The sequence below is a fragment of the Mustela lutreola genome, chromosome 5 (assembly GCF_030435805.1).
Source record: "Mustela lutreola isolate mMusLut2 chromosome 5, mMusLut2.pri, whole genome shotgun sequence".
Classification (NCBI taxonomy): domain Eukaryota; kingdom Metazoa; phylum Chordata; class Mammalia; order Carnivora; family Mustelidae; genus Mustela; species Mustela lutreola.
The window spans coordinates 69,968,563-69,979,908 of NC_081294.1; the positions used below are offsets into that span (position 1 = coordinate 69,968,563).

Consider the following 11,346-nt stretch of genomic DNA (forward strand, 5'->3'; position numbering starts at 1 on the left):
GCAGAGAGAGAGGAGGAAGCAGGCTCCCCGCTGAGCAGAGAGCCCGATGCGGGACTCGATCCCAGGACTCTGGGATCATGACCTGAGCCGAAGGCAGCGGCTTTAACCCACTGAGCCACCCAGGCGCCCCAAGTCTTTCTCATCTTAAAAGGAAAGATTAAGTCCTCTTTTCAGCTCAGCCCATTCTTTCTTGTCCTTATCCAGATAGATGGCCAGACTGTGTTCAGTTGTGTTCGATGTTCCATTTCCTGCCTCTTGCACACTCGTACGGCTCTTCAGAAGTCCTTCACTCTTACCCCTCCATAGGCATTCTTTTCAGTCTTTATCTGACCTCTCACCTGCTTTTAGTTGTGTTTGCCTGAACCCTCCATGACACCTTGAAGAGAACACACACCAGATTTTCCTCCTCCCTTTCAGGCTTTTTTTTTTTTTTTTTAAAGCCTCCTTTGATCACTAATTTTTCTCCACTTGATGGTGGGGTGCCCTTTCCTTCTTTATTGTGCTGGTGAGACTTGATTTCTTTTGTCAGAATCCTATATCCACGTATCCAGCTTGCCCTCTTGATAACTTTACTTGGATGTCTCAGACATAACTCAAAGTCCGTGCATCTTAAGCACTTTCATCATCTTACTAAAGCCTGGCCCTTCTCCAGTGTTACCTGCCCCTGTGAATTGTGTACATTCTTCTCAGATGGGAAATCTGTGCATCTTTCTTAACTTACGCTGCTCCTTACTTCTCAAATCCAGTCAACAACTAAATGCTATTGATTTTACCCACTGAGTGCCTCTTAAATCTACCTAGTTCTTTCCACCTCAGCTGCTGTAATTGAATCCAAATAATCTCTTTCCACCAACATTACTGTAATGACTTCTTTGGCTCCTCCAGCCTTCCTGCCAGCTGTATATTGTAGACTGGACTTTAAAAACCAACTTGTCCTGGAGCATGTGGGTGGCTCAGTCTGTTAAGCATCTGACTTCTGCTTTTCCTTCTCCCTCTGCCCCTCCCCTGTTCGTTTTCTCTCACTGCCCCCCCCCCAATAAATCTTAAAAACAACAACAAAACCTTTAACCTCTGTACTTTAAATTGATGTCAGATTAATAGCCCAAAGAAATCTTCTAAAATCAAAGGGGAAAACCTCTTAACTCAGTGAAGTTGAAGTTAAAATGTATTCACTGTTTTCAGATTTACAAATTAATTACCTGTCCTTTCATTTTTAGTATGAGAGTAGTCTCTGTTGAACGTCCTTCCTTAGTATTCAGAATGTTTGTTATAGTCTTTGATTTTGATTAACCACCTGATCCATTCATTACTTTGAGGAGACATTTTTGGGGAGTTGGGTGGTGGCCTAAGTGCCTGGTGATGATTTCTCTCCCACCATCTTCCTTTAGTAGTTCAGTTGTTAGAATAAATCATTTAGTGTGGAGATGTGAGCTAAGCGTAGCCTTTTGCTAAGCCCTGAACACACCATTCCAGAGGAAATTATGAAGTTAGAACCCGAGAAGTTTCTCCTCTGTGTTCATAGGTCAAGGGATGGTCAAGACTCCCAGTAGATCTTACTCTCTGAAATGTTCCCATCCCTTAACCTGCATGAGAGGGCCCTCCGGCTGAGCCGTGTGGAGCTGTCTGACCTGTGAGTGAGTTGCACAAGGCCTTAGGAGGAAAAGTCTGCAGGCCCATAGATGCCATTAGCCCCTGGAACTTGACTGCTGTCCTTTTTCTTCAACTGGAGCCATCCACCCTTTCCTCCTGTGTGGAGAGTGCCAAGAAGCTAGAAGTCCTTCTGTCAGTCAAGGGCCTTACTGGGCAAGAAACCCCAACAATTTGTCTGGCCCAGGGATTGAGACAATTCTTATATTTTTGATGGTGAAGATACATTTATGTGCCTGGATATACAACTTTTTAACAAAGCAGATTCAGTGGATGGTAACAGTATAGCCAAGAAGAAAATAGGCACAAAGCTATTAGCATCTTCTTTCCTTACCTTACTCCTAAAAAAGAGAAGGTAGCTTTGCTTCTTATGGCTCATTTATGAGCCATATCTTAGAATAGTGTTATCTTAGAATAGTGTGAAGGGGAAGTACACTGAATGGACTGGGTAGAAACAGATAAACTGAGAGTCCGGGGGAACCAGCACACTGCTGGTATGGGTGTTCCTAGACAAAGGATGCTGTGGGTGTCAGGTCTGTGCTGAGGGGCATGGAGTCTGAGATACATTTAGGGCACCTGAAGTAGCAGTGAGTAAGATAGAGATAGCAAGAAATCCATGCCTTGTGCTGACAAATAGAACAATTGAAGAACATAGACAAAAGTTCTGGATCCTCTCTTGGTTTTCTGACACCTTCTTAACCTGAAATTTTTCTAGAATCCGAGGGAGGAGGGCCTCAAAAGACTGAATTTATCAACCCTTGAAAAGGGGGCTTGAAGTATTTGAGAATATTTTGCTCCTACTGTTACAGACTATAATTTATACAGTCAAGCATTTTGAGAGGGAAAATGGAAACCCGTAATACAAATTCTCAGATGAAAAAGTACTGCAGTGATGTAATTTCATAGCAGAGCTTCTGAAAAAATAACTGTAATTAAAAAATAGTCTGATGTAGCTCCTGCTTAAAAAAATTTTTTTTCTAGAGCTGGGATCTGCTCCTCGTTCCCATGAGTGAGTGAATGTTCACTAAAATGGAGCTATCCTTGCTTTGTTTGTGCACTGTGTGTAGTGGCTTTCATGCTGCAAGGACCACAGTGCAGTTGCAGCTCCAATACATGGAATGGCCTCTCTACGTTGTGGTCTGCAAGAAAAATTTGTGGATTTCTGAAGAAGATCAACTAAAGTTAGTTTTCAGTACAGCAAAACTATAAAGAGAAATAAAAACATTAGATAAAAATAACAGAAAATTGGAAGATTATACAAACACACACACACACATTCTCACACATAATCTGTTGTTCACCTAAGAGTGAAACAAATTGCACAAATGAACACAAGGAATGTTATAAAAACATAATAGAAAAAAACTTTTCCAATATGTAGGAATGCCTGTGTTCAGATAGACAGGGACACCACCTGCCATGGGAAGCACCGGATGGAGAAACTAGCGAACTTGGAGAGAGCCCACTCTCTCCATGAACGTAAGTATTTCTGAGGAAAAACTTGGGCTTCTTAAGGGATTCTAAATGGCATCTGTAAAGCTAGAAGGTGGCCAAACAATGTGTGTTGGCTTCTGAAACTAATATATGAGCTCCCCATTTTTGTAGCTTTGTAGAAGATTGTATTTTAATCCTGAGGTGGTGTTACTTGGGTCTGTCTTGGTAAGTGTTTAGGATTTACCAGCATTTCAGTTGAGGTAGACTCAGTGTAATTTCTGGAGTATATTGTTCAAAGGGAAGTAGCAGCATTGGTGTTGGGACACTGAGCCATCTGTGCAGTCCCCTCTCAGATCACAGTATCTAAGGGGTCATGGAAAACATGGGACAGATTTAAGATAACCTTTGTCTCTGGAAAGATCTCATGATCAGTGAAACAGTAGGATAAGGAACTTCCTGTAATGAGAATGGGCATATTGGTGGGGCAAGGATTACAGATAGTAGCAGAAGTTACTGTGACAGCAGCATTCTGTACCCTGTAAGAGGTGGTTGGCAGAAATTAGGAGGGGTCATTAAGCCCCAGCCTAGTAGACTGAGTTTGGATAGGGTTTCATTCCCAGCCATCTCAGACCAGAGGAGAGTGAACAGACTGTTCATCTCCTCCAAACAAAGCAGCTGATTCATTCTAGTGTGGAATGGTTGTGGGGGTATAATCTAAGTAAAAATAATCAAAATAATGTCAGTTTATTAATGAAAGCTAGAAAGTGATGTTAAAATCAATGTTCTCTTCAAATCACACTGTATTCTTTGCTAAGCATAAGGGTCACTGGTGATAATTTTACAGTTACCTCTTTTGAAACAATAAAACCCAAATAGTTATTATACAAATAAGTCAGTGGCCAAAGCTAGGCAAAATAATGTATTTTAAGTTCTAAATGATAACCTGTTGTTTTGCTTTACCAGTCATTTTGTGTGTGTGCGTGCGCATATATCTCTTGAGGTAATCCTGATAGTCCCAAGATGTTGGGATCCTGATGTCCTGGGGAAATTGTACTGTGGACATTAAAATCATTCATCCGCAGTAAATAGATCCAACAGAATAAGCATGTTGCTAATAAAAGCATTTCTCAACACATTCTTTCCTGTATTTTAGAAAAGGCGCCGGCGGATTGACCGAAGTATGATTGGAGAGCCAACAAATTTTGTGCACACGGCTCATGTAGGATCGGGAGACCTATTCAGTGGAATGAATTCAGTAAGTGTATTGGTGGAAGATGCAGATGGGTGTTGGGGCACAGACTTAGGTCACCTGTATGACAGCTACATACATTCTTTAAGATTATACAGCACTCACTGAATTTGTAGATATTGAATATAAGTACGTAATATGAGCAAAGAAGAAAATAAGCAGTGGGAAATTAATCTCTCCTCTAACTTGCTAACCTATGCCTTTATTTCTACCTTTCTCCTGAAAAAATACTTAAAAGGAGTTGAGTTTACAATGATAGTTATAGCCTTTTGGCTCTCCTGACTCCTTGCAAAGGAATGTGAATGCCCTCCTTTTAGTAATATTTAATTTCTTCTTTCTTCAATTAAGTTGCCTTTTGCAAACATATTTATTGTATTTATCTTATAAAAGACTAGCCTTTTCTTGATATTAGAATGTTTGTGATTTATTCATAATTAATGTAAATACTTGTATATATTTGCTATCTTTTATAGAGATTTCAGTGAATTTCAAAACATACTTTAGATTTACTCACTTGAACATGTGTACTCCTTAATGTTCAGCCAACAAAACAGTGCTCTGTAAGAGAAGCGCTGCCAAGTCAGGGTGTCCTTTTTGTCTTAAAGTAATAAGCTACAAAGTATCTTACCCGCAGTTGTAAAGTAAACTGATATGTCTAAATGACCTCTAAAGTGTTTAGAACCAGAAAGTCATTAAGGCTTGTATAAATATAGAATTATCCATTGTATACTTATTTACTGGACAGAATTAACAAAAGACTTAATAAGAGCTCAGAGACTTTTAAAACAGGTAGATCATATATCCTGGATACAGCAAAGAAGTTTGTCACATCAGTTACTAGGTGAGCAAAGGGATAACATGTGTAGCTTCCTGAAAGGAAATATCTTGTTTGTTTTAAATCTGTAGGAAAAGTACTTTGTTTTGTTCAACTGCTTTTGTGGAAATGTAAGAGGTGTCAGGTTACTGTCACAATACAATTCAGTAGCTTTGTTTCCTGGATCAGCATGAAATGCAAAGATGAAATGAGAACCTATAGCTTTTGTTAATAGGGTTATTACCCATACAAGTCGAGCAAATGGCTTCAAATTTATTATACATGAATTTTATTTTTTTAACAAATGTTCTTCCCCATCTCACGTTTTTAAAAAACTCCAGAATGATATTTTTAGTTCATGGTATTTAACTTTTTAAATACTGTTTATACACATTTCAGGATTTCTTTAAAAATTCCTCTTTGACGTTTTGTCTGCACTAGGAGCCTGTCATGGATGTGGGGGACCCTCGTTGCCAGCAGCGTAGCTAGAGCTTAAGGACAGTCTCCTTCCTGTAGGGCATCCGGGTCTGCGGCTTCGGCTGAGAGCTGGTTCCAGACAGCCCTCTGCTGTTAGCCTACCTGCGGAGTCCAGGCAGCCTGCTCTGCTTACGGACTAGATGTTTTAATGAAGTGTGTCTGAGCTTGTTAGAACCCACTGTGTCTCCAAGAGGTTTTCTGTCTGTGTGATGATGCGCACACGCGGTTCCGGGCTACTGCTTGAGCGGGTGTGTTAGAGTCAATGTTATGGAATCCCCGAGTTCCTGCAGGTGACATCAGTGGAGAGATGTCACTGATATGAACCTGATTTGGTGAGAGAAGTCTTTTCTTCTGTGCAATACTATTATTGCACAGAGTGAGACAAAACCATAAATGTGGTTTATCTGCAGAAATAGGATAGACTAACTTAAGGCAAACTAAGAACTGGGCAGCATGGATGAGGTACTTGGCTCGGTGCAAATGGAAAGCCCTGGCACTGGATTCCTGAAGGGGCAGATCACTTGGGGGAGTGTCTCTTTTCCTCTAAACACACTCTTCTTCCCAAGACTACCTTTCATACTAGAAATAGATCCCATGACTCCTTTAATAAGAGAGTGTTATTGTGTTAAAATACAATATATACACAGTCAAAAATAATCCATTAGAAAATCCAAATTGTATTGTTTGAAATTGAACAACTGACTTTTGGAGAAAAACCAGGTTTTTTCTTGCCTAGAAGCAGCATGACATTATGAATGCACTATGGAAAAACACAAAAATGTTACTTTTTCTAAATAGCCCAGAAATGCCTAGAAAAGGTAACATGTTAGGTGGGGGAATTTTTGGTACCTGTATAGAAACATGTTCATGCCACAAAATTGGTTACCTGAAAGGAACAGGAAATGACTTCGAACAGATAGCTTATGCTGGTAGCCTTCTCAGACTGAGCAAGGTTACTGAAAATAAATAGGCCTATAGATTTCAGGGTTTTTTATGTTTTTTTGGTTTTTTTTTTTAATACTTCTAACTGAAGTGGTCATTTGAGTAATGTGAATATAGATAAGGCCATAATTAGAGTAAGATGTTCCACCCAAGATTTTTCTCAGTGAAACCCTTCTGGATCTAAAGAAGGTATATATTTTATATTTTGCTTTTCTACTAGAATAAATTTAAACCTGCCTTGCTCAGAAAGGAGGCAGATCTTACTTCCTTTGCTTAAATATATGGACTCAGGATCGACGTTGAAAATACCTCACACAGCATATTTTCTATCATGTGCACAGTAAGTATTTGATAAGTAGATTAATTAATGGATGTTGTTCCCTTCTGCTGTCCCCCAAGGGAACCATGGACAGGTGAGGGACCCTTCGAGCAGATCACCCCTGCTCGGCCTCAGCACTGTTCAGTCAGTAGCTCCAGCACCTTCTCACTGCTCCTTTTTCTGGTAATCTAGCCTGATTCTCTTCTGTACTTACCATTTGTTGCGAGTTGGTATGAACTAAGTAAGATTGGAGTAATTTTGGTCCACTAAGGGCACTTCTCAGCTTGCCTAAGTTCATTTGCCTTTGCTTCCACCAAGTAAAAGAAGAACCCAGCAGTTCAGTATCCTACAGTCCATCAGTTTGGTGGGGAGGAGAAATTATCATGTTAACTATTTCACAGATCTTTAGAGATACTTAACCCAGGTTACAATGACTATAGATGAATAAATTTGGATTCTTTAAGGCTGTATCGGTTATGTAAGTTTTACCACATGGGACCTTTGAAAATTTATCTTTGGTCTAATTTCCTTTGTATTTATTTTTATTCGATTCTCAGTAATTGAGATGATCACCTATGTGAACGAGGTGTCTAAATTAAGAACTGGAGTTGCTCTATATACTTCTGTTTTTGAAATGTTACCAAGTACATTGTGAATCACAACACAGTTATTTTATCACTGCTAAGTGGGGAGAGGGAGTTGAAGCCTGAAATGTGTTTTTAGTAGCCTCACCATTTCCCTAAGGGCAATCAGAAATTTAAGTCTATAAAAACAGATTTTTTTCTGTAGAAAGGATCCTTCTCAAAACTGCTTAGCTAAAACGTTGAGACCAGGATCAGTTGCATTGTCCCTAGTTCTTGATTTGGTTCTGTTTTTGTCTTATTTTAGGTTAGCTCCATTCAGAACCAGATGCAGTCGAAGGGGGGCTACGGGGGTGGGATGTCTGCCAGTGTGCAGATGCAGCTTGTGGATACGAAGGCTGGATAGCCCCAAGTCCTGTCTCCTGTGAGTATCTGCGTCATATGCTGGAAAAGGCCAAAATATTTTACCCTGCTAAGGGTTTCACGGGCTGGTTGTAGGCACTTTGAGTAGTAGTTTTCACTTGTTTTTTCCCTCATGACCCAACAGCCAGGTGGGGAGGAGCCTTTGACAGATAGTATCCTTTAAACATGAATGAAATTACTATTTTGAGTATTGATACTTTGGGGAATGTCCTGTGTAGTGAAGTACCTTGATGTTTTAGACTGCATGGTTGAGAAATCTTTGATGATAAACTTTACAAATTAAACATTAAAGTGTAAAAATAATTTGGATTTTTCTTTTGGTTTTATAGGTCATTGTGAATTTGTGTTTTCTCTTTTCACTCCTCTTTAATTTGTTGTTGTGATTCCTTTTCAAATACAAAAAAGAAGTGTGATGGCATCTTATTCACCCTGTTGTGATTTCTCCAGTGAGACGTTCTTGTTCTGCTCTGAAGAAGCTGTTGTCAGATGAACCTTGCATTTCCTTCGGCTGGCATGCATGCCTTTGGACTCACGGACTTTGGATCGTGGCTTCATTTTTATCAATTATGGATCTGATCTTAGCATGATCTTTTTTTGTGAATGCTAGCACTATTTTGCATCCCCCCCCCCCATTTTAAACGTTTCTATTTCCATCTCCAGCCCTCTGTCTTATGAGTTTGTTGGTAAGGTAGGACCTGCTATTGTTAGTCACTGTTTCTGTATATTTTGGAAGGTATGACATCCATAAGCACAATGATCATTTTTATTCATTTGAAACTTGAGCAGAATAGATACCGCATGCTTTATGAAGTTGCTTTGTCTGGGAGCCCAGAAATGAGTGTTTCTTTGCTGCTGTGGGCTGAGGGTAACTGCTGCTGTTAGAGAGAGGTTAGCTGTGGCACCAAGTCATATCAGTTTCACACACACAAAGGTAACCTGTAGCTTACTCTATAATTAAAACCTGGCATTCATAAGGTGTTCATTCAGTTGTAAATGTTCGATGTATTTATTCTGAGAGTGAGGACCTGTGATTTGCGAACGAGTGTGGTTGTGTGTCAGAGTGCTGTGGTGAGGCCCTCATCCAGGCTCATGTGTACTCACTCTGTTTTGACTTATTTTAATATGATGATCTATGTGTTTCCACTATTAACTTCTGGCCGGTACTACTAACTGCAGTGTCAGTGGCCTTTCCATATTCAAACCTGTTTTGGGGCAGTGGAAGTTAACCCAGAGCAATAGAGTGACTTGGCCGAATTGTTGCCAGTGAAGAAATCTGTATGGTGATTTGTTAGGAGATTGGTGAGAAACCATTGCTCAGGCTCCAGAATCTTTATTCTTCATAAATGATGTGTATTTCAGGTATTTCTGTAAGTACTTCCCCTTCTCTGTGAGGGTATGGTGTATGTATTCTTGTTGTTTAAATCCTATGTCCAGTGTAGTCCTGACTAACTACATTTAGTAGGATTAATATTTTATGCAGCAAATGGGACTTAGGTGAAAATGTAGACAGCTAAGAAATTAGGTAAGTAATTATTTTCTTTGCATCTTAGCCCCAGGTTCTTATGAACCAGGTAACTGGATAAATAGCTTATATAAGGCAAACCAGGAAAGCGGTGCTTCTGAATAGAACTGACCAGTGCAGTGAGGCGCTGGATTCCTCAGTGCTTGTATTTCAACAGTTGGAGGCTTCAAAGGTGTCAGTCCCAGAGAGAATCTGTCAAGGAAACATTTATGCTTACTAATAAAACAAGGCCATTTGCAGTTTAATTTACGGTGTGTATACTGCATTCTGGCATTTGCTGAGGACCCATGTCGTTCTTCTCAGCCAGAGTCTGTGTCCTGCCATGGATAGTGCTTTGTCCATGGTCTTAGAAGACCTTGGATTTTCTGGGCCTTGTCCATAGTGATGCTCTTTAGTCTATTTTGACTTTAAAAATTAGTAGAACTTTTATATATGTCCTATAACTCCAGGATTCCTAGTACAGGGAGCCCTGCTCCTAGGTCTTGAACTCCTGATTTGTTTTATCCCCCCCCCCCCCCCGCTTTTTTTGTTGTTGTTGTTTTTTGTTTTACTTCTCTTTTTTCTAATCAAGATCTTCTGTGTGGACCAAGTACTTCACTGAGTTCTGGAGCATATCTCTGTGGTGACCCCAAGTGTATGCTCTTGAGTGTGTAACTGACCTGCAGTAGCCACCCCGTGTGCAAGACCATATGCTGAGGGAAGGTGCCAATAAATTCAAGAAGAAATGACAAAAAATTTTAACACAGTAATCTTAAACACAGATTTTTTAGGGAGGCTTGAAGATAGTGAAGGGTGGCAAGTTCCCCACATCATCAGTGGGATTGTAAATCTTGGGCCATGTGTCTCATTTTAAAATTGAATCTAAAGCAATAGGATTGACTGTTAGTACTTTGCTGAAATACATGCTAACATTCAGTGCACAGGAAACTGAATGAAGGTTTAACCAATGCCATGGATTCTGTCAGTGATCTGCATTTGCTACAAGAGGTGCTTTCCCATGATGTAGGCAGAAGTTGGTGCCAATAAGAAATGTTCACTATGGTGACTGGGTTCAGCATTTCCAATGCAGCATTATCGCCTTTAAAGATATTTTGTGAGTATATATTAGCTTTCACTTTTGTTATTAAATTATAGCAGTTTCATTATAGAGAGCAAGTAAGTTTGCCTTGATTTTGTTTTAAAATGACTTCTGCTCAGCACCCAGAAGATAAAATTGACATATTTTTATAATATAAGCATACGTTTTTTGTACATTGTGTTCATTCAGTGTTGGCTTGTAGATATTAAAAGAAATTATTGATTTTGATTCAATAAATGTTTTCTTTCCATCCTGGTTTGGTTTTTCCTTTCTTAGTTCAGGCCAACTAGAATTCACTCAGAGGGTATTTTTGGCATTCTTATAGTTTCAGTTAAGATTAATGTCCTGCAAAACCATCCCTTTTTAAAAGCTGGTAGCTACCATATTGGGCAGGTATGGACCATTTCCAACATGACAGCAAGTTTGGAGGTAGCTGACAGTTTGCTCCTCGGGAAAAACTTCCAGTGTCTAGAGGCAGTTTGGGTTGTCCCAGCTTGAGGCAGGTGGGGTTGCTAACCATCTGTGGTGCAGAGAACAGCACCCTTCCCTCCCCAAACAAAGACTTACCTAGCCCCAAATGTCATAGTGCCACAGCTGAGAATCCCTGGCTTAGGACAAAGAATATGGATATACTCACCAAGTACATCCAGTTAGAAACTCCTCACTGTGTGGAGCCTTGTGCGTTGGGCCGTAGGTTTGGCTGTATTAGGAGATGGGCCAAGTAAGGTTGGTTCTGAAGTAGAAAAATCAATGGGAAAAATATTAATATTTCAAAAAATTATCATAACATTTGTCATTTCATGGCCGAAGACTGAGGTAATTGGGTTAAGGTGAAGTTCTTTCCACAACTGATAAAATAG

The 11,346-nt window shown here is 39.9% G+C and overlaps 1 protein-coding gene across 5 annotated transcripts in view; it reads left to right on the plus strand.

Moving 5' to 3' along the window:
- Positions 1 to 10,736, plus strand: part of CDC42SE2 (CDC42 small effector 2) — a 119,903-nt gene extending 109,167 nt beyond the window's left edge. The window contains exons 2-5 of one of the 5 annotated variants that reach the window (XR_009353891.1): positions 2,715 to 2,828; positions 3,029 to 3,126; positions 4,235 to 4,336; positions 7,771 to 7,809. Coding sequence is in view for 3 of the 5 variants with exons in the window: in XM_059174488.1 (XP_059030471.1) it covers positions 4,235 to 4,336; positions 7,771 to 7,869 (201 nt within the window). In the remaining 2 variants the exon portion in view is untranslated. Of the gene's footprint in view, positions 1 to 2,714; positions 2,829 to 3,028; positions 3,127 to 4,234; positions 4,337 to 7,770; positions 7,888 to 8,215 lie in introns of those variants that run through there. The other 4 variants (XR_009353892.1, XM_059174488.1, XM_059174489.1 and 1 more) reach the window with 4 other exon arrangements.
- Positions 10,737 to 11,346: the final 610 nt, after the last annotated feature.